This window comes from Myxocyprinus asiaticus, chromosome 16 (genome assembly GCF_019703515.2).
Source record: "Myxocyprinus asiaticus isolate MX2 ecotype Aquarium Trade chromosome 16, UBuf_Myxa_2, whole genome shotgun sequence".
In the NCBI taxonomy this organism is placed as follows: domain Eukaryota; kingdom Metazoa; phylum Chordata; class Actinopteri; order Cypriniformes; family Catostomidae; genus Myxocyprinus; species Myxocyprinus asiaticus.
The window spans coordinates 23,394,477-23,420,021 of record NC_059359.1 but is presented as its reverse complement, the minus strand read 5'-3'; the positions used below and the strand labels follow the sequence as shown (position 1 = coordinate 23,420,021).

Here is a 25,545-nt window from a genome sequence, read left to right as displayed (position 1 = left end):
TACTTTGTCTAATAATTTTTTTTTTTTTACAGTGTAATGTTTCTGGATATAGCTACCCCGTATGTTTATACTGAAAAATAAAATGGACCGTATTATCAAAGAATAAACTTAAAAACAGTCATATGAATTTATTTGTATTTAATTTCATTTTAATTCTACTTCCTTTTACTTTTTTTCTCCCCTTTTCTCCCGTTTTCTTCCCAATTTGGAATGCCCAATTCCCAATGCACTCTAAGTCCTCATGGTGGCGTAGTGACTCTCCTCAATCTGGGTGGGGGAGAAAGAATCTCAGTTGCCTCTGCATCTGAGACCATCAATCCCTGCATCTTATCACATGGCATGTTGAGCGTGTTACCGCGGAGACCTAGTGTGTGTGGAAGTTTCACGCTATTCTCCGCGGCATCCACGCACAACTCACCACGCACCCTACCAAGAGCGAGAACCACATTATAGCGACCACGAGGAGGTTAACCCAACATGACTGTACCCACCCTAGCAACCGGGCCAATTGGTTGCTTAGGAAGCCTGACTGGAGTCACTCAGCACACCCTGGATTCGAACTTGTGACTCCAGTTGTGGTAGTCAGTGTTTTTACTTGCTGAGCTACCCAGGCCCCTACTTAATTCTACTTCCTTAGAATCAATTTAGAATTGCAATTCTACATACTTTTTGCTACCTTAATTCAAATGTATTCCAAATTCAGAAATTGAATTGGAATTGAATTGGCATTCTTCATTCATACTGAATGGTGCACAACCCTGGTAATAATACTAACTTGTAACTTGTAACTTTTTAATACTGATTACATTGAAGGAAACCTCAGGAGGATGGGAAGACGAGCAGTAGTTGGTCCCATAGTGATGATGTCATTGCAGAAGAGGACGACTTGCACCTCTGGGATAAGGTGAGTGTAAAATGATGGTACAAAATGGTTCACACCTCAGTCTAACCTCAAAGTGTTGAAAAGCTGAATTAAGACTTAAAATGACAAAAAGCACACTTCCTTTCTAATTCTACAATACTGTAATGTGACAAAAAATTAAAAATATTAATAATGTTATATTAATTAAATTCTAATATTTATACATCATGCAAATATTTCTTATACTGCTGTTAATTTATACTTTTAAAAAGATCTTTGTGTCAGGAAAAGGGAAATTTCCTGTAACACATTAAAGAGGATCTAATGTGAATTATCAATTTCAGTAACAAACAAACTTCAAAGTGAAATATCTGGAAAAATTACAGTAATGAGACTTGGGGGAATGTGCTTTATCGTTATGAAAAATAATGCCACAATGCAAAACATTTTAATGATCCTAAAACATAGGCTTTATTTTCATTATGAAATTATATTAAAAAATATATATATATATTTCAGGGTGAAATGTGTTCTTGACAGGCTTTGCAAAATTCACCCCTGAGCAGATTTAAGTCTTGAATGATCTGTGATGTGGTCACATGATTGGATTTCAGAAAATCAGTTAAAAAGCTGTTGAATTATGCATGCTGAATGCAAAACAGCAATGGACCTAAAACAACTCCACCATCAGGACTGTCAGAAATAATATCCAATGTTTGTCATTCTGACACATCCACCTAGTATTAATGATACTACAGACATGTATTAATGAATGATGAGTCACTGAAAATGTATCTCCCAAATCACGAGACCTGGGAGGTAAAATATTGTAAAACTGTGTCAGGCGATCAGTGTGCCGGACAGCTGAGAATGAGGCTGGATTGAGCCAAGCGCAACTAGATCTGACATAGAGGAGCAATATTCTGTAGAGATCACGTTTGTGACCTCTGCTGGTTTTATTATTTGTTCTTATCTGTCATGCTGTAAAACAAATGTCTGAATGTCTGAACATTGGGCCTCGTTTCCCAATAATGACTGATCTTAGCGGTTAAGAGCATTTTCTACGAGCGATTTTACGAACATTAGTTAATTTTTCGTGCTTTTCCCAAAACTGCTCTTAACATGAACATGCGAGGATGCGATTTAAGTGCTACGTAAGAGAGATGCTGTCCATAAACGTGAAGTGCTGAAATGTGACCGTGTAGTGCTGCTCGTCATTGCAGCTTCATTATATTTGTTGCGTAACTTTAAAAAAGTTTGTAATTTAAAAATTTAAAAATATTTTCTTAAATGTACAACTTAGTTCACCACATAATTGCATTTCGTTTTGCAATCGTGTTGTGCAGAATGATTATTTTACACAGTCACTGCTTCGTTCATCAGATGTGCATTTTAATATTTCGTTTTTAAAAATTGCTCTGTGGTTCGATATTAAAGCTTCCAGGATCAGTGAAGACAGCAGAGACGCTGTGTATGGTCCTGCTAATGACAACAAGCATTAATTCACAGTGTTATTGCGGAGTGCAAAATAAGGAGATGTGTTGAAGCTGCGCTTTAGGAACATTCACCAATCAAAGGGAGGACTGCTCTTTACTCCCAAAAGTGATAACGGTAACAGCAATGCTACACAACATGTGCGGTACTACACAATGTGCAGTACGGGTGAGAGTGCCCTTAGGTGTCAGAGAGGAAGAGGAGATGAGGATGAGGAGCCAGTATACTGTACGGACTATTTTCATGCACAGCAGCAAGTTGACTTTTTTTCCTTCTCTCTCTGATTGTAATTTTTTACAGTTCTCTGCAACAATCATGCCACCACTTTGTTGTTACCAACTAGTCCAGAAATAACTTTTATTTGTTTACTTATTAATTAATCTGTTCATCCAATATTGACTAACAGTTTTATGCATTTATTATTATTATTATTATTATTATTATTATTATTATTATTATTATCATCATTATTATAAGCCTTTTCGGTTAAAAAATAAATAAAATACATATATACTGATATTAAATGAGCATAAAGTATAGCTATAGGTGTTTAAATTGTATCAGGTGTAATTTCGCGTTTGTCCTGCAGGTGTCTGCATAAATTGGTGTCATAAACGATTTTCTTAGCGCTGTATGATTACTCCAGAGCACTCGTTAATCTACAAGCATTTTCAAGTTCTACTTAAGTTAAAATGCTTGGGAAATGTCCGCAAAACTAAGATGAATTGTAAGATGGATTCTACGATCTACTTAGGCTTACGATGCTTTTGGGAAACGAGGCCCTGGTCAATTTCCTGTCCTGCTTACCTCAATGGATTTGTGTTTGTGTGTGTACTGTGTGTGTGTACAGGTTTGGCTATAACTTTTAGGGCCAATTTTTTTTAAATGACTTCACTAATATAGTGAAATGTGATTTTAAAAAAATGACAAGTGAGGACATTTATAAAAAGCTCATAAATCAGCCAAGTAATGTTTTACTGAGGCTTTGGTTTATGGATTGGGTTAAGGGTAGGGCATTGCAAATACCATTAACAAAAATGTCAATGAGATGTCCTCACTAATAGTGAAACAAATGTGTGTATGTGTGCTCACCTCAGAGTGTGACAGTTGATGGAGATCTTCTGCTTGTGAGAATCAGCCCAGACCAAGATGGGAAGTTTGGCTTCAATGTTAAAGTGAGTTTATATAATATATTAATAATAAAACATAACTTGTTTATTTGTAATCAATGTTCACATTGCATGTGAGAATGTAGAATGTAGAATAACAGGGTCATGGTTGGTTAATCTTTAGGGAGGTGTGGATCAGAAGATGCCCCTGGCCATCTCTCATGTTAACCCTGCATCTCCGGTAAGCTGAAAGGCCAGACTGGTTTGTATATGAATGGGCACTTGTTTTTATGTTTGTACAGACATTGCGTGTGTATTACAGGCTGGTCGCTGTGCGCCTCCATTGATGGAGGGAGATCAGGTGTTGTTGATAAATGGGCGGGACATTTCAGAGCACACACATCAGCAGGTGGTCATGTTCATCAAAGCTAGCCGAGAGTCACACAGCAAGGAACTAGCCTTGCTTGTGCGCCGCAAGGGTAAGATATAGTTTGAGTAAATACACACGCATGTTTATATTAAGAGAGTTAATTTTGATTGGAATTATGGCACCTTGAACAAATGTATACAGTGGCCCCAAAAAGCATTTGGACACTTAAAGGAATAGTCCAGGTTCAATACAAGTTAAGCTCTATCGACAGCATTTGTAGCATAATATTACTGCAAAAAATTATTTTGACCTGCCCCTCCTTTTCTTTAAAAAAAGGGAAAAATCTTGGTTACATTGAGGCACTAACAATGGAAATGAATGGGGCCAATCTGTAAATGTTAAAATACTCACTATTTATAAAAAAGTATAGCAACAAGACATAAACAATGTGTGTTAACATGATATTTGTGTGATAAAATTGCTTACTAACCTTTTCTGTGTAAAGTTAAAGCCAAGTTTACAACTTCATTGCCATGACGGAGTAATGTCAACAAACCCTAAAATGACAGAAAAAATGACAATTTAAACAACTTTACAGCTCAAATAATACAGGAGTTTTAACAGAAGAATTAATGCAAGTGCTTTTATGAAATTATAAGCTTCACATTTCTGCCTTTAAACCCTCCAAAAATTGGCCCCGTTCACTTCCATTGTAAGTGCCTCCCTGTGACCTCGATTTTTGCTCTTTTTTTAAAAAAAAAGGGAAGAACAAGTCAAAATTCATTTTTGTGGTAATCAACATTATGCCACAAATGCTGTTGATTGAGCTTAAAGGTGCTGCAAGCGATTTTTTTTGCATGGAAAGGTATGCAAACATTTTTCCTACTCCCCGAACGACATCACTGAAATAAGTGTCATGAGATATCTCACCACCAGTCTCTGTTACAGCTTGTTCGCGGTCTCTGATGCTTTTTGCCAATCAATCATTTTGCGCATTCTCATAGTGTTGTCATTGCAGTGAATTATTGAGGCTGAATGCCATATTCTGATTTAGAGTTTTCAGTTGAGGGTGCTATTTCGCTACTGTTGTGTTTGACAGCCATGAGAACATGCTTTGTGTCAGTTTCAATGGTATTGGTGCGGTGTTTTGGAAAGAGGGGGTGTGGCTTAATCATCTTAGTCTCGTGGAAGGTACAATGGCTGAAATGGCTTATAGCACCTTTAACTTGTATTGAACCCGGAATATTCCTTTAAGTGACATGTGGCGGTTTACAATGAGGCACAGGCACAGATTGCATGTAAACGTCACACCAGAGGGGCCTTTATTTACACAATGAACGAATAACGGTTGCGGAGTAGTGAGGTGCTCGTTGTCATCGCTGTGGCTGGCCATGTGTTCCAAACTGGAGCACAGACTGGCGGTGAAGTCGTGAATGGTGCTCGTGTCCGTACAGTTTTATAGCAGGCGGTCTGGCTCCACATTAATCGCTGGTTCCTGGAGAAAACACAGAGAACAAACATTATCCAGCAAGGAGACTCCCCTCTCACCCGCTCCTTCGGCTTTATATCTGTCTTGATGATTAGTTTCAGTGTGCCTGATCAGCCTGCTGTGTTCTCCTCCAATAATCCAATGAAGTCGTTTCTAAGGGCGACGCTTGTTTGTGATCGGGACACTTGCCATAGACACTAAAAATGTCTGAATGTATAAGAGACAAAATATCAAAACCTAGTGGCATTTACAAATAGGCAATGCTAGATCTTTTCTCAGAACTAACTTCACTTGTCTTAGGAAGTTATTTCTAATTTTTTAATTACTTATAACCAACTGATCCCAAGGTCATATTTAGTGAAAGTAGGGAGTAGGTCCCTTCAAGTTTAAATAGGTGTCTTGGCAGAGTAACCACTGGTTTAGAGCCTTTCATTAACTATGTGCATTATCCACAAAGTTTGAAAAAATATATATATATATATATATATTGATTTTGAACAATATGTATATTCAAATCTAATTTCTTTTTGTGAAATGTTTACTTGAAACTGAGTATTTTACTTGTTTGTGCTATATTTCTTTATAATAAATGCTCTTGGTTTGATATTTTCTTATATAATGCAACGATACTAATACATTAAGTGTGGCTTAAGTGTCCAAATACTTCTTGGGGCTACTGTGAATAGCGTTATGCTTTTTTTTTATAGTGCTGCCAGAAACGATTGTTGTTGTTGTTTTTGAACAGCTCACCTCGTATTGTTGTCGTGTGCTGTTTGTTAACAGGTGTCTCTTTGCGAACTGAGCCCACACTACAGTTAGGTGGTGGTCTCACCCTTCCAGGTGAACTATCCCCACTGTCCATTCACCCGTCTGGAGAGACACTGGAAGAGTCCATGACCCGTCTAGAGAGGGGTTTGGTCACCGGCACACTGCTTCTGCAATTTGAGGTTTGGGCATGTGAGAGGTGGAGTGTTTTGCAGCATGTCTCAGCTGGCATGTGAATGCACTGCAGATAATTGTTTTCCATGCATGCGTGTGTTTGAATGTGTTTTATTACTCACAGAAGTTGTATAGGAAGAAAGATGGAATGTTAATGTCTTGCGCAAAGCTGTCTGAGAATATGGACAAGAATCGATACAAAGATGTATTACCGTGTAAGTTGCATTGCTTTTACACCCAAACAAGAACCTGTATCACATAGTAAAATAATTCTGGCAAACATATCAGAATCAGAAATTGTTTATATTTTTGTTGTTCAGCTGCTTTTGATAGTGTGTTTACATATTTGATCAAACTTAACTAATATAGTATAATATAATAAAACAAAATATATAAATAAAGAGGAAATATATACCTCCTAAAATGATTTTCAGGGTATTATTCTTTTACATTTATGAGTGCAAATCTTTTTAATATACTGTATCACATAGCGCATTGTCCAAATACTTAAATTGAATCAATTTATTTAAATGATCACAGTGTCTAAACCCATAACTAGACAGACCTATCATGGTCTGTTATGAAATATATCAAATGTTACATAAAAACAGAGAAATTGACTGGGGCATTTTTTTGTTCTTATATTTGAAATATCTGGGACATTTTTGTTACTTTCAATTGCATTTTGCCCCAAGCCCTGGTTCAATTTTTGACCCAGATGCAAAGATTCTATTTTACTAGAGACTGGTTACTAGATGACCATGATAGGATTGTTTAACAAAGCTACCACATGAGTAGATTAGGTCTAAAGTCGAGCATATCATTTATTATTTTCTGCACAAGCTTTTGATTGTGAAGTGAGGCGTAATGCTCTTTAAAACTAGTTTGAGGAGGCATTTTCAAATAATCCTTAAATCCTCACTTCCTCATTCTTTGCTCTTTCACACTGTTCCCTACAGATGACATCACCAGGGTGGTGCTACAAGAGAAGGGGGATGATTACATCAATGCCAGTCATGTTAAGGTTTTGATCTCGATCTGTCTGCTTTACACTCATCAGTATTTTCATTTTCATTGATGTTAAACTGTCCTCTGATACAGTGTTCCAGAGATGCACTTTACCATTTTTTTTCACAATGTTTTAAACATGAGAAAAGGAATATTACCATTGAGAAATATGTTAAAAATGATGTACACACTCAAGAGATAGTCATATCAGCAGCCTAAGGAAAAACTGTTTTATTCTGCATAAGGGTGGTTACCCCTCATGTTAAGCTGCCATGTTAAGATCACATGACCACTGAACAATGGTTACCTTATCTTGGTAACTCCCCTGTTATTGGACACTTTCACTTCATACGCAAATAGGATACTTCCACAGTGGCATCAGCAACCTATAACTTTTGCTTTGTTGTGAAGCTGCAACCAACCGATAGGCTTCAGTTAGACCACTGTTGTACTGACCAATGAAACATAAAAAAATGTACCTACTGGCTTCTGCAACTTTTAAAGTGCATCTCAGAGTGTTGCTTTACACTTCTGTTGTATGTGTACAGAGTAATCATTGTTTCTAGATGGGGTTTTTGTATTTATTATGTCATTTTGGTTACTTTGAATGACAAATTAAAGACTTTAAAATGTTTATGTGTCAGACTGAACCAGCAGGTTGCATGTTGCAGTACATAGCAGCTCAGGGTCCACTGCCACACACCTGTACACACTTCTGGAGGAGTGTGTGGGAGCAGGACGTCAGAATCATCATCATGCTGACCACATTGACTGAAAGAGGACGGGTACTGCAACAAATCTGCACACACACAACTACACAGGAACTACAGCTTATACACACAAGGTTTTTACAGTGTGCTGGAATATTAACCCTTTATGCTCTGAGGGTGTTTTTTAAAGATTTCTTGTTTCAGTGGCAGACCCAAAATGAAAGGCTTATAATTAAAAAAAAACAAAAAAACAAATAAAATAAAAAAAAGAGGTAGTGTTTGGTATCATTTTAAAGAAAACATAAAAAAAAAAAAAAAATGAGATACTGTAGATTGTTAAATTCTGAGACTCTCAGCCTAAGAAACTTGAGCCAAACATTAACTTTTTTTTTCTTGTTTATTTGACAATATATATATATATATATATATATATATATATACACACACACTACCTTTCAAAAGTTTAGGGTCACTTACTCATTCTTTATTTTTATTTATTTATTTATTATTATTATTTTCACATTTTAGAATAAGAGTAAAGTCATCACAACTATGGAATAATAGAAATGGAACTATGGGAATTATGTTGTGACTAAACAAAATCCAAAATAAATCAAAACTATGTTATATTTTAGCATCTTCAAAGTAGTCACCCTTTGCCTAGAATTTGCAGACATGTACTCTTGACATTTTCTCAACCAACTTCTTGAGGTATCAGCCTGGGATGCTTTTTAAACAGTTTTGAAGGAGTTCCCATCTATATGTTGGGCACTTATTGGCTGCTTTTCTTTATTATTCGGTCCAAGTCATCCATTTCAAAAACTTTTTTTTTAATAAAATTTTAGTTTTGTAATTAAATATATTAATATGTTGGCACAATTATACTTTTGTCCACAAAACTAATTTCAAACATTTAAGCATACGCCTTCAGATCAAAAGATTTTTAAGATCATGAGAAACATTTCAGGCAAGTGACCCCAATCTTTTGAACGGTAGTGTATATATATATTAGTATATATAGTGTGTAAATAAGGTAGCTCAGAAAAATTGCTTTTGTTTTGTTCCCAATCATGTCATCTGTAACAGAATTTTTTTTTTGTTGATACAACAAAGCAATCAAAAGTTACAGCATTACAAATATAATTTATCATAGTGTCCAAAAACATCTCTCCAAACAAATAAACCATAATAATTGTACAAAAGAACTAATTACACATGCAAATACCACAATGACTAAAGGTTTGCAAAGCATGCAGAAATTATTTTAGTAACGAGATTTCACAGAATGAGTTTCATTCTAAAATGAGTGGGCTCATTTTAAAGATAATTGCCTCCTCTAAGTAATTGTATATTTTATGCTCGGTATTTGTTTTTTTTTGTCGTAAAGTTACAAGCGAAAACACGGCATATAAGCAACAACTGTTCACATGAAACATATATGTCAAATTACTCACTATATTTTTGTTTGTGAGTAAAACAAATAGGTTGGTTGTATTCTACTATTTGAGAGCTTTCCAACAACATATGACACATGGCTATCTGATCAGTTTGATGTTTTTACAAATTAAAAAAATTTGTACAGTGCAAATTTTTAATAAATTATCAAAAAGGAACACTTCTGATTTCTCTTTAAAACAATATCTATTTTGTTTTGGTCAAGACTGTAGTTATTAACATTTTGATAATATTTTGTTTTTCTCTCGTGGGCCCATTAAAGGTATAGTTCACCCAAAAATGAAAAGTCTTTGTTTACTCACTCTAATGTTGTTCCAAACCCTGGTGCCTTTCTTACTTGCATGGAACACAAAAGGAGAATATCTAGCAGGATGTAAAGTTGCTCTTTCACCATTTACTTTTATTGTATAAATAAGAATGACAATGAAAGTGCTTGATGTCAAGGGACAGAACAGCTTGGACATTCTGCTAAATATCTCCTTTTGTTTTACACATACAAAAGAAAGTTATACAGAAGAAAGGAATGACATGAATGTGAGTAAATGAAGACAGAATTATCATATCACCCTTTAATAAACTTGCACTTTACACACACACACACACACACACACACACACACACACACACACACACACAGATATACTCATGACCTGAACTCACTTTTAAAACAAACAAGCACATACAAACAGGGGCTCCCAAAGTTGACACACACATACACACACACACACACATACATACACACACACACACACACACTACCTAATCAGACGAAACCCATTAAACACCCATCACACACCTCCAGCTCCCCAAGGATGGCTTATTGTGACTATCGTGTTCTTCGGCTCGGCTTGACTGTTGCTTGGTAACCAAGCGCTCTGCATTCTTTTCCAAAGGGATGATTTAATAAACTGTGTGTGTGAGGGAGGGAGAGAAGGAGTGCAATTGTTTTTTGCTGTGCTCAGTAATCTCTTTTCCATTTCCACAGACTAAGTGCCACCAATACTGGCCGCACCCTCCTGAAGAGAAGGATTATGGGTATCTTCAGGTGTGCTGTCACTCAGAAGAGTGTAACCTGGCATACGTTACCAGAGAACTTACACTCTCAAATACTCAGGTAACTTTATTCAGTAAAAAGTGTAACAGACAGCACCCCTGTAGAAAACAATGAGAAAAAATTATTAAAACAAATAATAGCCAACACAATCAGTCATATAGTACCTCCCTCACTGAATATCCACTATTAAAACCTCACACATTTTTATCAAATGATCAACAGCCGTATCTTTGGTACGGATGCTCTAGAACCATTTCATTAACATATATTGTTCCCTCGATTTTTAGCCTAGTCTTATTCTTGGCAGATTTTGTGTTCTCTATGCAAATGTTTGCCATAACTCATGCTTCTGTCAGTCTCATTACACTGGAGTTTAACGTTATGTATAAAACTGAGTATTGTGGCTTTAGGCATTTTTTATGGAAAAGCCATTTGTGTTAGAGAGTGTAAACATGTGGCATTTGTGTGGTGAACATGGCAAATAGGTCACATACTGCTGTGGCCATGAGCATGGAACCATATACACAAATGTATATGCACATACATGCTCACACCCTCACTCACTGACACACAAAAACTATCATTGCTGGAGAATGGAAACCCATCTGTTGTCTCTGTTGGTGGGAGTTAATCTCAGCACGGACAGCAGACGGAGGTTACATCACACATTCATCGTCCATATAGGGTGTGTGTGTGTGTGTGTCTCAAATCGAGAAATAAAGAAGTGGAAAGAAAAGAGTTGAGAGGAAAGACCTGGGGCTTGTATTCACAAAAACTCCTAAGGCTAAAAGTTACTCCTAACTCGGAAATTTAGGAGCAACTCTTGAAACTTGTACATGTTTAATCTAAGAGTATTCATGGAGCATTTTAACACTAGAAGTAAATCCTTAACCTATAACAACTTAGAAGTCGTCCTGAGGACTCCTTAAGTGTAAACCACAAAACATCCGATGCATGGCTTTGTTATTAAAAATGTTCAAAATGGGCTCACAGTGACTGATCTAATCACAATGGAGATTAATTTGTTTATAAAATACTTGAGATGTTTTGTGATAGGAAATGGTTAACCCTTTTCTGAAGTGGTTATTTTGAATAAGCATTATCTTAATTGGTAAAATATTTGTTCCCATGCTTCCTTTTTCACTTTAATGGTGATGCCACTTCCAAATGTTCCTTTTAATTGTGTTTCCTAGTGGAGCAAGACGCAACAACCTTTCTTTATCTTTTCTTTGGTGTGGGTTCTGTATTATCCATAGCTATTTTTTAGCTTGTAGTCTTTTTAAAAGCCGGGTTATAAATAAATAAATGTGATAATGTACACTTACCACTGTCTGTCTATAATGAATTTGCCGACAAATAGCGGTTCCTTGTCTACCAATCACTTTGGGCGATTTAAGATCATTGGATGCCTTCTTACCTTAAGGTTTCCTTAGTAAAACTTGCTTTTAGCAGTTTTGTGAATAGGTTTTAAGCAGAAACTATTAGCTAAGAACTCTTTGGATAACTACTAGTGGTAATATAAAAATCTTTGTGAATACTGGCCCTGATTGGGGGTACAGGAAAAATGGCAGTGTGTGAGTGTTTGAACCAACTGCTTGTGAAAACCCAATTTGTCACAATAAGTGCATTTTTTTTTCCCACTTCAGCCCTCAGACTGTGACTCATTTATTCAAGATGAAGAACGTAAAGATCACTTGTTCTTTTTGCCTCCACTTATAAAATCATGACAAAACTGAGGGGAATGTAACAAAAATGGCAGTGTATTTAGTCATTTCGGAGGTGAAATACTGTTTTAAAGGAATTGTTCATCCAAAAATGTATGATTTACTCTCATATTGTTTGCTGCTTTTAGTCCATATTTATTAGCTTTATGGTCATTTATATGCTAGTGTACTTCTAAATGTTGACAATTCATTTTCACAAGATATAAGCATTTAAAATCTACAGTCTCTCTATTCTGGCCATAAAGACTCAGGAACATCCATGACGTCACATAGAGATTGAGAAACATTGTCTAATCAAATGATTTCTAAAACGAGAACGCATTCTCCCCCTACAACTCTTCAGTGCGTCTGGCTGTGTTCTAACTGATGCTGATCATACCTCCGCAGGGCACTTCAAAGGGAGCTTAATCTATGCTGTAGGGTCCTTCCAAATAAAAATCACTTAAAAAGTGAGTTCTGTCTGACCGTTATCACCTTCCAGCTATCTGAAGCTCTCACAGTGGAGGGTAATTGTCTTCGAAGGGAATAGGTCATAGTGATGATCACTTTTAAATGGGATGCATCAATACGGGAGCTAGACGCAAGGAAAGTTGCTGGAGTTTATTTACATTTTTTGTGCAGCCGGAGGTTTCTTTGGATGTACAGCTCGAGTAAGTGTTCTTTGTTTAGTGTATTGTGTTTCAAAACATGGATATATTATCTTTTACTCACTTGTTTCTCATTCATCTGCATTGGACTTGCTCAACGGCTCCAGCCTCGTCGTAAGCAAAGACTGTGATGTGCTGTGTGTGTTTGTGGGCTGTTTATGGATTAATGTTGTCGGTTCGATCATCGTTCGGTTCTCATGTCTTTGGAAAAGCTGGCCGGTATTGAGATCACGGTGGAAAGGGGTATGTGTGTGTGGCTGTAAACTAAAGCCTCTTGGTTAATTTAAAAAATGATGAGTCATTTGACATGTCCCGCCCCCCCACTTCTTGTTTCAGTAGGAAAAATAAAAACGCAAGTTCTGACGTGAAAACGTGCAAATTTGAATCAAATGCCTTCATAAGACTTGAGCCCTGTTAACACATGCAGTGACTTTATCACTTTAAGTCTCTAGTCTCGGCGCTGTGAAGTCGCTTTTGGGCGTTGCTACTGCTGTTGCTCTAATGTTATTGGTGGACTGCTTATCTGGCCCACTGGTCTGGCCATATCTTCAGAAAATCTGTTCACAGATGAGACGTATTGCCGTTAAAACTAAGATATCGTTCTAATTTGACAAGGAATCAGTTTACTTGTCTCTAAAAAAAATGACACTACAGGAGAAAATCTTTTAACTAAACTGCAGCAGTGCCCAATGCAATAACAAGATGAACGCACAAAATCAATGTATGAATCAAATTCACTCTGCAAACTATTTTTAGAACGTCATTCTAATTTGAAAGGAAATCAGTTCAGTAAAAATTAACATTCTGCAGGGGAGAGTGTTTTTATATGAACTGCAGCCATGCTTATTGCATCAAATCATTTGCATGATGAACAGTCTATCAATATACAAATCAAACTCACTCATACTGCCTACAATTTCTTTTCCATGCATACATTTTTATTATATACATGTACTGTGGTCACAGACCACAGAAACTATAATTTTTCCATCTTGTCTGCACTCAATTCCATTATCTCACAGGAGACGGAAGATGTGAGCTCCACTGACACAGTCTTCACTCCTTATGGTTGTCGGTGCCGAAAGATGCTACTCATTTGCATACAGTTAAACTTTTCTCAACTTTCTGAAGTTGCTGGACACGCCCACATCAAGTCGCCAGCTCATCAAGATCATGTTGCTTTGTCACTAGAAGTCGCTGCATGCGTGATTGGGGCTTTGGACTATGATGCCCAAGTCGCATGGAATACTTTAATGATATTTTTGGATCTGATCTTATCTTAGGCTTTAAAGCGAGTCACTATAAATTGCCATTGTACTGAAAAGACAGATGGTGATATTCATTAAGAATTCTGTTTTTGCATTTCACATAAAACAAAAAGTCATATGGGTTTGATATGACATGAGGCAAGGTAAATTATTACAGAATTTTCCTTTTTTGTGTTCTTTTTAAAGCTAAAAATGTATAATTTCTGTGCCACTAGTATTACCAAATGGAATTGCAAAGATAAACATTGTTTTCAAACAGATTTCCCGAATACACCCTACGCCAACATTGATCAAACACAAAAAGTCTGGAAAAGGTCGACTGGTCGGGATGCTCAAACAAACAGAACAATGTTTGAAAGCATGTTTACACTTAAGTGAAATCAATCTATGACTGGGAAAGTAATTTTTAACATAAAAAAAATTACACATCAGCCTTAAAGGATGACAGTAAACTGGATCTTATAGAAACATCATTTGAGGTGTTTTTTTAAAACTGCGATTTGTATGCAGTAATAGCATTACACCTGAAAATGAAAATAAAAGTGCTTTCATTCTTGGAACATCTCATATAAATATGCTTTTGTATAAGGCAAAACACAGGCATGCTTAGACTTGTCTATGCTTTTATGCAAACTCATTCAAGCATTTTGTCTCACTCGGTCTCACCCTATTTCTCTCCCTCGGTTACCCCCACCCCCCTATTTGACAGTTGGGACAGCAGCGCTCGATCACTCATTTGCAATATGTTGCCTGGCCAGATCATGGGGTACCAGAAGATTCCTCAGACTTCCTGGATTTTGTCCAGTCAATGAGAAGTATGAGGGGGGAGTCTGTGCCTCTAATGGTCCACTGCAGGTGAGCGAATTTAAAAGCGCAAACACAAATGTTATCAGACACTCATCTCACTATAAGAGGATGTTTTTCTGCAGTGCTGGGATTGGGAGGACAGGTGTGCTGATCACCATGGAGATGGCCATGACACTGATGGAGAAGGAAAAGCCAGTGTATCCCCTAGAGATCATTACCATGCTGAGAGAACAGAGGGCCATGCTGGTTCAAACATCGGTACAACACACACACACACAGACATGTACAAACAATTTTTCTTACATACGTATTCAGTGGGAACATACCTTCAAATCAAATGCAATAACTAATGAACTCAAAGGATTCACTCTCATTAAAGGAACAGTTCACCCAAAAATGAAAATTCTCTCATCATTTACTCACTCTCATGCCATCCCAGATGTACACAAACGATTTTTTTTTTAGAAGAATATTTCAGCTCTGTTGGTCCATACAATGCAAGTGAATGGTGACCAAAACTTTAAAGGTCCAAAAAGCATATAAAGGCAGCATAAAAGTAATTCATAAGACTCCAGTGGTTAAATACATATTTTCAGAAGCTATATGATAAGTGTGGGTGAGAAACAAATTTCACTTTCACATTCTTCTTTTGTTTTTGGCGATTTGCATTGCCGCCTACAGGGCTGGGAGGAGAATTTATAGTAAAAAGTAAAAAGACTTAAATATTGGTCTGGTTCTCACCCACACCTGTCATATTCATTCTGAATATATTGATGTAACCACTGGAGTCTTATAGATTACTTTTTTGCTGCCTTTATATGCTTTTTAGACCTTCAAAGTTCTGGCCACCATTCACTTGCTTTGTGTGGACCAACAGAGCTGAGATATTCTTCTAAAAATCTTTGTTTCTGTTCTGCTTAAAAAAAGAAAGTAATACACATCTGGGATGAGGGTGAGTAAATGATGAAAACATTTTCATTTTTGGGTGAACTATCCCTTTAAATCTTTGGTTGATATATATATATATATATATATATATATATATATATATATATATATATATATATATATATATATATTGGATATGCCATTGTTACTTATTTGTGTATGCTTCTTTGTTTTTCAGTGCCAGTTCACCTTTGTGTGCGAGGCCATTCTGAGGGTGTATAGAGAGAGATTTAAACAAAGCCCAACACCTAAGAGTTGATGAGAAGAGAGAGACAGGACAGGAGTGTTTGAAAAAACAGACAAGAAGCCCGAAGCTCTGCTACTGTGATCAGACTGTCGATAAAGATTGATGAAAATAGGAAAAAGGGGCATGGAGTATGGGGCGTGACTGGATAAAGACATTCTCTTCTCTTATTGCGGCTCTCCTGATAGCTGTGCGGATCAAGGAGGAACATGAAGCACTTTGGCACTTAAAGCTGATAGAATTCTGCAGTGCACACACACACACACTTTCTAAGTCTGTCCACAAAACACACACAGTACACTATACATAAACCAAAGCCACTACTACTAGAATAATTCAATTCATCTCTGCTAATAAAAAAATTTGTAATTCTTATCATGTTGTGCCTCTTCTTCTCTTATTCATGATGGCTTGGGGAATGTTTGACTTGGAAACGTGCGTGCATGAAATGCTGACGATTGGCGCATATTGTGTCTTAATGGTAGTAAGAGTTGACGCAATTTCACTGCACAGCATGAAGGCTGCCTTGATTTTGTAGTCGTTGCTGGGGAATTCAGTGTTCGTGGGTAACCTCGCTCACATAGATCAGTGTTTAGCTTGCCAGCAGGTAGCGCTGCCTTGCGCACGCTGACCCGAAAAGAGAAAAAAAGTTTGAGTGTTGCTCTGAGATTTAACGCTTGCGCAGAACAGGTTGCCTGGCCAGTTCCTCTGGCTGACTTACCTGAGAAGTACATCAGTTTCGGTCGATATCAGAAACGAAGAACCAGCGAAGGGGTGACGCGCCGTCTTTCATCCGAACCCGGACTCCGGTAAGCGCGAGAAGTTCAATTAAAGCGCGAGGACTGTTTATTAAAATACAGATTGAACAAGTGAAAGGACGGAAGTGGCTTTTGGCACCGCAGGTGTGCTCGTGTTTTCTCGCCCGTACGCCACGAGTCCTCCGAGATAGGAAACGGAGATCGTGACAGGTTGGTGTATCCCTACTTGTCCACACTGCATTGCACGTCTCATTCCGGTAGACGCCGCCGTCGCGGAAAGCCTGGGAAACAGCTGGATGCCTTCCTCCTGAGTGTCGCTGTTAGCAGTCCGGTATCGGTGCCGTTTTCCCTGGTCGATTAAAGCGTTGTCTCGCGACCCCGTGGGGGAAAATGATGGGGTTTCTCCGCAGGACGTTTAGCCGTCGGTCAAAGAGACGTTTTCGGACGTCAGACGAGCTGGACGGGACCGGCAGAGGCGGAAACACAATTCTTCAGGCGCACCAGCAGCAGGTGATTCACGCGCCGACTGTAGTGACCGGGGGAGCCGTAGTGCACATTCCCGCTGCGGGCAACAGCAAAGACGCCATCACATGCAGAGTCCTGCTGCTGGACGGATCAGATGTCAGTGTGGAATTACCGGTGAGTGCTTTTGTGTTCAGAGGAGTTCAATTGTTAGACAGAGAGTCAAGTCATCAGGGGAAACTGTTCATCTGGAATATTCTTATATTTTGAATGTCATCTGCAAAGTTCACTTTCGATATCCTATCAGTTGGATCTGTGTGGCCGGGTGGATTTCCCCGGTGCTGGGTCTTGTCCCGGTAGTTAAGAGGCAGACAGATGGTGCTCGGGCTCTCGTCCTACTGTTTACTTCCCACCTAAAGCGAGCACTCAACCTGTCACACTTAAGCCGATCACCTGGACTGGGAGCTCTCACAGAAAATGAAACAATTATGATGGGAAAAACACGGAGTTCCCCAGGTGATGTTCTCTCGCGGGAAAAGTGTTTTCCAGAAATGATTTTCAAAATGTTTATTCACTGAGGTCGATGAACTAGTTAGGCGCTTCATCTTTGATCCCTTGGACCTGAAATGTGTCAATCACGTTTTGACAGTTCAACTATTTATGGGTCATTGACAAGTAAGGTTGTCCGAGGTGATAAAAATGTGAAACCATTTAAAAGCTATTTTAAAACACATGGGTCAAGTTCGTAGAAATGTAAGATTGCAGTTTCAACACAAAATGGCTTTAAACATGTCAAGTGGTGTAACCATCAAGTGAAAGGCATACAAATACTTTCCTTGCACCTTCAATAATCGTGCCTGTACACAACTTAAAGTGATAGTTCACAGATTTGTATGATTTTTTTTCTGCTGAACACAAATGAATCAAAAATTATCACAGCTGGTCCATACAATGCAAGTGAATGGTGACCAGACCTTTGAAACTCCCAAAAGCACATACAGACAGCATAAAAGTAATCCATAAGACTCCAGTGGCTAAATCCATATCTTCAGAAGTGATATTAAAGGTGTGGATAAGAAGCAGATCAATATTTAAGTCCTTTTTTTACTATAAATCTCCAGTTTCACTTTCACATTCTTTTATTTTGGTAAAAAAGGACTTAAATATTGATCTGTTTCTCACCCTTCTAGACATGACCGGGAAATTCTTTATCACTGGAAGTCCATTGCGCAAAATTGATGATTGTGCGGATTCCCATTGAGATGACTGTATTTCGCCCGAGGATATTTAGCTGTGCAAAGGTATGTGTGACCGCATCTAAGGCTAATAATATTTATTTTACAAAAAAGTTTCACTGCTTAATTACTACTTATGCCAACTTATTAATTTTGTTTTTATTATTAATATTATTTATTTTTTTTACAGCTTTTAATGAGCATTTATTTTATTTTTTTGAACTGTCTCTGAACGGTTACACCACTTAGACATTTTAAGCCCCAGAAAAAATATCAAAATTACTTTCAACTCAGAAATTGAAAACTTGTTCATCAGTAGAGATGTATTCAAGTAATTGTTTTGTGTGAATTCGATTTGAAATTACTTAAAAGATCCGAGGAAAAAAAAGAACTATGTGTACACTCAGTTCGCTTTTAAAACTTTTGATCATTTTACACTAACTCCTTGACTTTCAGTGTAATTTTGAGTATGGAATAAAATAGTTTGTGTTTTAATTTGATTTAACAGTAAACATTTCCTTCTCTGAATAGGCCTGTTGATCACCTGAAGGTCATGGAAACATCATGTTATTGTTTTGTATTTCATAGAAAGACAGTTTTGCTGATCACTGCTTTATAAACACGCACGTCATAGTCAGGCAATGTTGGTGCTATACAAGTCTGAACATGTAAAAGGATTCATATAGGACCTTTAGTATGTTAATGCTTAACGCAACAATACATAATTTGCTTCATCGCTCGTTTTAACACTCTCCGTTCTTTCTCATCTGAATTCCAAACATCCAACCTATTAAAATGTTAAGTTTCAAAGTAGCAACATTTGTTTCAGTTGGAGTACGTATAGTTAAGTGTTGCATGATGTATGCTGATGGAGGAGAACTCTAAAATGTGTGACTTATGTATGTTAAGGGTTGTGTAGGTCAGTTTGAACAGCAACTAAAAAAATAGTACCCCCCCCCTCCCAAAAGGGTGTGTCCCAATTCCAGCCACTGTGCTCTGTTACTTCAGCTATTTTTACTCCTTCTTTGGTTTGTATGTGCACCTTATGTGTGTATTTTCATCTGTCTTATGGTTTAGTATGTGTGCTTTGTGCAGTTCCTATACATGTCAAGGTGTTAAGACTTTATTGAGAATTATTGCTAACACAAAAGCCCATTATTTTCAGCTGATAGACAATGAGTATGTCAGTCAGTGTTTTCAGTCATTTGGGTCGTTGTATCATGGTAATCAGTAAATTCAGTCAAGGCAGATGGACTTAGTTTTTCTTTCTTTTGCAGAAGTTTCACACGGTGTATGAATGTCATTGCATTACACAACAAAATACCAAACCAAGTGGCATTTATTTGAAAGGAAACATTTCACAAAAAGTTGGTTAATAGATTTTTACAATGCATAAAGATGCAAAGTATTTGGACACTTTCTTATTGTCTTAGTGGAACATGTCCACAGTTAATGAGATGAACTACACATGTGGTTACTCTGCTAGGACTATGGTTGTGCGAGACTAGTCGATTAAACGGTTCTGATGCTGCTAGTCGACACTGGAATTACTAGTCGGTTGATATTTCCCACCATTAAACTGATCAACATTTTTACACATTTACGTTTGGCTTCATATTTTTACAGAGGCTGCGCTTAAATTACTATCATATTAAGGTTACATATTTTAAATAGAATTAATAATACAAATATTATTTAAAGGTGCAATATGTAACAATTTTCATGTAATATTCACCTTTTTTTGCCCATGTGTGAACGGCTTGTAACGCAGCTTAAAAAAATGAGCCCTTCCCGGACTTCCTAGGTTGCCTATTAAAGCCTGTTGACTGATTTTCATGCAAAGGGAGCGGGTCGCTTTTGCCGGGAAAATCCAAAGGATGTGACGTTTATGCGTGCTCCTGAGAGCCTTGCCTCAGTGCTTCCGCTATTCAACAGCGACAACAAACTGCAAAACTAGGTAATATTATCTTAGAGATGGAATCCAGCTAACGTCCGGCTCCCAGCACAACACCGACTCCTACATAAACTCAGAGTAAGCCAAAAAAAATAAAAAATGTATCTACTGAATCCCATCTGGCTAAGCGGAAACGTGTTCGTGGTCGAGCGAAAACTAGAGTGAACATCGGCAGGGCATTTGATTCCTGGAGGGACCTTCGTTCGGTTTTGCGGATCAAAACGATGCTGAATTGGCATTCTTCTTATTGGACAGGTAAGCTTACTTAACGGCAAAGCATGTGAAATATAGTGCCATAAGGATTGATCTGTGTAATTTTAGCTAACTTTATCTTGCCTGCTAACGCTGAAGAATTGCAAGCTACCTTACTTTGTAACATTCAAATCATTTCAATGATCTTCTCTTTATAGTAAAAGTCAGGTATACAAGATAAATGTAAGCAAATACGCTGGTTTCTAATTCGTAGTACAACATATGACATACAATAGTGCAACATAACTGCAGTGCAACAGTAAACTGTCTGGTACAGTTCGGTAGTATGTAGCTGGATGTGTGTTTCAGTATGCTATGTTAGCTGATAAATAGTTTTAGTTTAGTCTCAAAGTTTTTAGTAAAACAATCATAACTGTGTAATTTTAATTATGCTACCTCATCTGTCAGCATGATGTCGGTGAATCACGTTCAGCCTCTTTGTATGCTCCGCCATTGTTTTGGTCGACGTTCACTCGCGTCCCTATGGAATGTGTGCACGAGCAACAGGTAGCTGGCTGCAGTTCATTTAACGGCCACAGGTGTCATTAATAATAAGGGTTTCTGAATCTTATATACTGCACCTTTAAAAAAGAGGATATCTGGAGCAGATACAAAGTTTCATTTCACCTCAGGCTGTGTGTGCTTCTTCCCTCTCTTACTCACGGCAATGCGCAGGAAAATGTCCTCACTAGACAAGCAAACTCAGCAAAGTAGTTATGAAATCACTTTGGTGGTGGTGCGGGAACTGGATTTCCAAATGTTTGAAAGTCCCTATGGATGTTTTTATATTTGAGTCTTCTTTACATCTCTGCGTGCTTGTATGTTAATTTCCCGCTGTGCAGGCTTTTTCAAGTGCAGGATAGCCGCCTCAAGTGACCATGTTGATGTGTTAATTTTGCTTATCAAAAAATTTATGCTTTTGAGTAAGTAGCCAAGAAAATGACAGTTTTAGGTTAGTTATGCCTTTTGTTGTTTTAATCTGTTGATTAAGAAAGTCTGTTTTCAACGAGGTGCCGACTGCTTAATGGGTTAAACTATCTTTTATTCTGTGTGCACGTCATGTTTAGAATACATTAGTTTTATTGTAGGCTACATCACAGGCCTATTTTTTCTATCCTATGGCTACTTTTTTCTTTTCTTTTTTTTACATTGTTATTGGTTAACATCTTTTACCGAACAGCTGTCATATTAGATCAATGGCTAATGTACGACTGCACGTCGTGAAATACGCGCAACGTTTCAGCGCATATTTTTCTCTTGTAGATTTGGCTTGGCCTACCTGTTAATTATTTTCAACAATGTCCTGATTGTTTTAATGTTAAGTAAATTTTACGTGGTAAATTCCATATAGAACAGGCTGGGTTGCTCTGTTGGTCCTGCACTATTCACTCACTTGTTTTCAATAAATATGCCTGTTAAATATTCGCTAACTTTGATTCAGTGAATTCGTGTCATGTTCTATATATATATATATATTTTTTGTTTTTTTTTTATTCCCTTTTCTCCCCAATTTGGCATGCCCAATTCCCACTACTTACTAGGTCCTCGTGGTGGCGCGGTAACTAACCTCAATCCGGGTGGTGGAGGACAAGTCTCAGTTGCTTCCGCTTCAGAGATAGTCAATCCACGCATCTTATCACATAGCTCACTGTGCATGACACCGCGGAGATTCCCAGCATGTGGAGGCACATGTTATTCTCCGTGATCCACGCACAACTTACCACGCGCCCCATTGAGAGCGAGAACCACTAATCGTGACCATGAGGAGGTTACCCCATGTGGCTCTACTCACCCTAGCAACTGGGCCAATTTGGTTGCTTGGGAGACCTGGCTGGAATCACTCAGCACACCCTGGATTCGAACTCGCGACTCCAGGGGTGGTAGTCGGCGTCAATACTCGCTGAGCAACCCAGGCCCCCTGTCATGTTCTATATTTAATGTACAATGATCATAATGCAAGGCAAGCACGTCACAGATAAATTCCCCTTTTCAGTGGAATTTAGCATCTGATTTGGAATAGATTAAGTATTTTAAATGGGTCGCATAAACACTTTTTTTTTTAATACTGTTTTCTGAAGATTGGCTTCTTTTTAGACCAGTCGACTTCAAAATCTTTGTTTAAACGTCAGTGAAATTAGTCATTCCGCACATCCTTAGCTAAGTTGAAGTCAGAAGTTTACATACACCATAGCCAAATACGTTTAAACTCAGTTTTTCACAATTCCTGACATTTAATCGTAGAAAACATTCCCTGTCTTAGGTCAGTTAGGATCACTACTTTATTTGAATAATGTGAAATGTCAGAATAATGGTAGAGAGAGTGATTTATTTCAGATTTTATTTCTTTCATCACATTCCCAGTGGGTCAGAAGTTTACATACACTTTGTTAGTATTTGGAAGCCTTGCCTTTAAATTGTTTAATCTGGGTGCATTAAACGTTTTGGGTAGCCTTTCACAAGCTTCTCACAATAAGTTACTGGAATTTTGGCCCATTCCTCCAGACAGAACTGGTGTAGCTAAGTCAGGTTTGTAGGCCTTCTTGCTCGCACATGCTTTTCAGTCCTGCCCACAAATTTTCTATCAAATTAAAGGTCAGAGCTTTGTGATGGCCACTCCAGTACCTTGACTTTGTTGTCTTTAAGTCATTTTGCCACAACTTTGGAGGTATGCTTGGGGTCATTGTCCATTTGGAAGACCCATTTGCGACTGAGCTTTAACTTCCTGGCTGATGTCTTGAGATGTTGCTTCAATATATCCACATAATTTTCCTTCCTCATGATGCCATCTATTTTGTGAAGTGCATCAGTCCCTCCTGCAGCAAAGTACCCCCACAACATGATGCTGCCACCCCCATGCTTCACGGTTGGGATGGTGGTCTTCGACTTGCAAGCCTCACCCTTTATCCTCCAAACATAATGATGGTCATTATGGCCAAACAGTTCAATTTTTGTTTCATCAGACCAGAGGACATTTCTCCAAAAAGTAAGATCTTTGTACCCATGTGCACTTGCAAACTGTAATCTGGCTTTTTTATGGCGGTTTTGGAGCAGTGGCTTCTTCCTTACTGAGCAGCCTTTCAGGTTATGTTGATATAGGACTTGTTTTACTGTGGATATAGATACTTGTATACCTTTTTCCTCCAGCATCTTCACAAGGTCCTTTGCTGTTGTTCTGGGATTAATTTGCACTTTTTGCACCAAACTATGTTCATATCTAGGAGACAGAATGTGTCTCCTCCTTAAGTGGTATGATGGCTGCGTGGTACCGCGGCATTTATACTTACGTACTATTGTTTGTACAGTTGAACATGTTACCTTCAGGAATTTGGAAATTGCTCCCAAGTATGAACCAGACTTTTGGAGGTCCACACATTTATTTATTTTTTTTCTAGAGGTCTTGGCTGATTTATTTTGATTTTCCCATGATGTCAAGCCAAGAGTCACTGAGTTTGAAGGTAGGCCTTAAAATACATCCACAGGTACACCTCCAATTCAGTACACCTCCTATCAGAAGCTAATTGGCTAATTACCTAAAGGCTTGACATAATTTTCTGGAATTTTCCAAGCTGCTTGAAGGCACAGTTAACTTGGTGTATGTAAACTTCTGACCCATCGGAATTGTGATCTAGTCAATTAAATGTGAAACAAAAATGTCTGTTAACAATTGTTGGAAAAATTACTTGTGTCATGCACAAAGTAGATGTCCTAAATGAATTGCCAAAACTATAGTTTGCTAATATTAAATCTATGGAGTGGTTAAAAAATTTGTTTTAATGACGTCAACCTAAGTGTATGTAAACTTCTGACTTCAACTGTAGGACACAGGTGTGGAATTCATACATCCAATAAAATGACCTTGGGGACAGTTGGTTAAAAGTCATTGCAAAAATGGTTAAGACAAATGAAGTTAGTTTTGAGAAAAGGGCTAACGTAATTTATTTGTAGATGTCACATGGTTAGATATATTTTTTTTATGTGATGCAGAGAAAATGCATTTATCCAAGTGTCCAAATCCTATAGGGCCTGTATTTAGTGACTCTTTATATTAGTGATTTGTCTGGTATCTTAAGGATGTCCAAAAGAATGTTACGTTTCTCAGCAGTGTCATAATTTACACATTTCTATTATCATGCAGAGATGTTTATTCAGGATTCCCAGCACTCTGACTGGCTGAATTCCACTCAGGGAATACTTATAATCATCATAACAGGGTGCTCCTGCCACTGCCATGACCCATTCAGATCATGTGCTCCTTCCTTTTCCAAACAATATCCTCAAACCAACAGTAGAAATCAATCAGGCACCGTGAAACGGAACAAATCAATACTAAATTCAAAATACCCTGCATTCATTCAAGAGTTTTTGATCTGAGTGGATGCTGGCCTTGAAAGCAAACGGACCAAACCAAATAAGAGATTATCTCCAGAATAGTTGATGTACTTTTTTCCATGTGTGTGAGGTTGGGAGGTCCCTCTCCTTTAGATGTGACAACTCAAAATAGAAACAAGTTTTCAGTCTCTCTTTGGCTTTTCAAAGAGCTCTGGGCTTGGTACATACCATCAAATGGCTTGTAATTAGACTTCCTAATTTTTGCAAGGCAAGAATAGGGTGAGTGCATATGGAAATAAATGTTGCATGCATGGCGCTATGTCTAATGAGGGCCATTGAGCCCTGCAGGCTTTCTGGAGCTACTTCCTGCTGATGACATGCTCCACAGGTGTCCCCTTAAACTGTCACAAGATCAGTGTGAAGCCTC

The 25,545-nt window shown here is 37.9% G+C and overlaps 2 protein-coding genes across 5 annotated transcripts in view; both read left to right on the top strand.

The window, feature by feature from the left end:
- The window catches only part of LOC127453720 (tyrosine-protein phosphatase non-receptor type 3-like), a 33,679-nt gene extending 17,176 nt beyond the window's left edge, over positions 1-16,503 (top strand). Inside the window, exons 15-26 of the mRNA XM_051720344.1 lie at positions 814-904; positions 3,454-3,531; positions 3,650-3,706; positions 3,788-3,944; positions 6,108-6,271; positions 6,388-6,478; positions 7,223-7,287; positions 7,916-8,056; positions 10,422-10,550; positions 14,839-14,984; positions 15,059-15,194; positions 16,063-16,503. Coding sequence (XP_051576304.1) covers positions 814-904; positions 3,454-3,531; positions 3,650-3,706; positions 3,788-3,944; positions 6,108-6,271; positions 6,388-6,478; positions 7,223-7,287; positions 7,916-8,056; positions 10,422-10,550; positions 14,839-14,984; positions 15,059-15,194; positions 16,063-16,143 — 1,336 coding nt within the window. The 3' untranslated portion in view covers positions 16,144-16,503. The remainder of the gene's footprint in view (positions 1-813; positions 905-3,453; positions 3,532-3,649; positions 3,707-3,787; positions 3,945-6,107; positions 6,272-6,387; positions 6,479-7,222; positions 7,288-7,915; positions 8,057-10,421; positions 10,551-14,838; positions 14,985-15,058; positions 15,195-16,062) is intronic.
- Positions 16,504-16,691: 188 nt separating this feature from the next.
- The window catches only part of LOC127453717 (band 4.1-like protein 4B), a 44,109-nt gene continuing 35,255 nt past the window's right edge, over positions 16,692-25,545 (top strand). For 2 of the 4 annotated variants that reach the window (XR_007899449.1, XM_051720339.1), the window contains exon 1: positions 16,692-17,525. Coding sequence is in view for 3 of the 4 variants with exons in the window: in XM_051720339.1 (XP_051576299.1) it covers positions 17,277-17,525 (249 nt within the window). In the remaining variant the exon portion in view is untranslated. The remainder of the gene's footprint in view (positions 17,526-25,545) is intronic. The other 2 variants (XM_051720336.1, XM_051720338.1) reach the window with 2 other exon arrangements.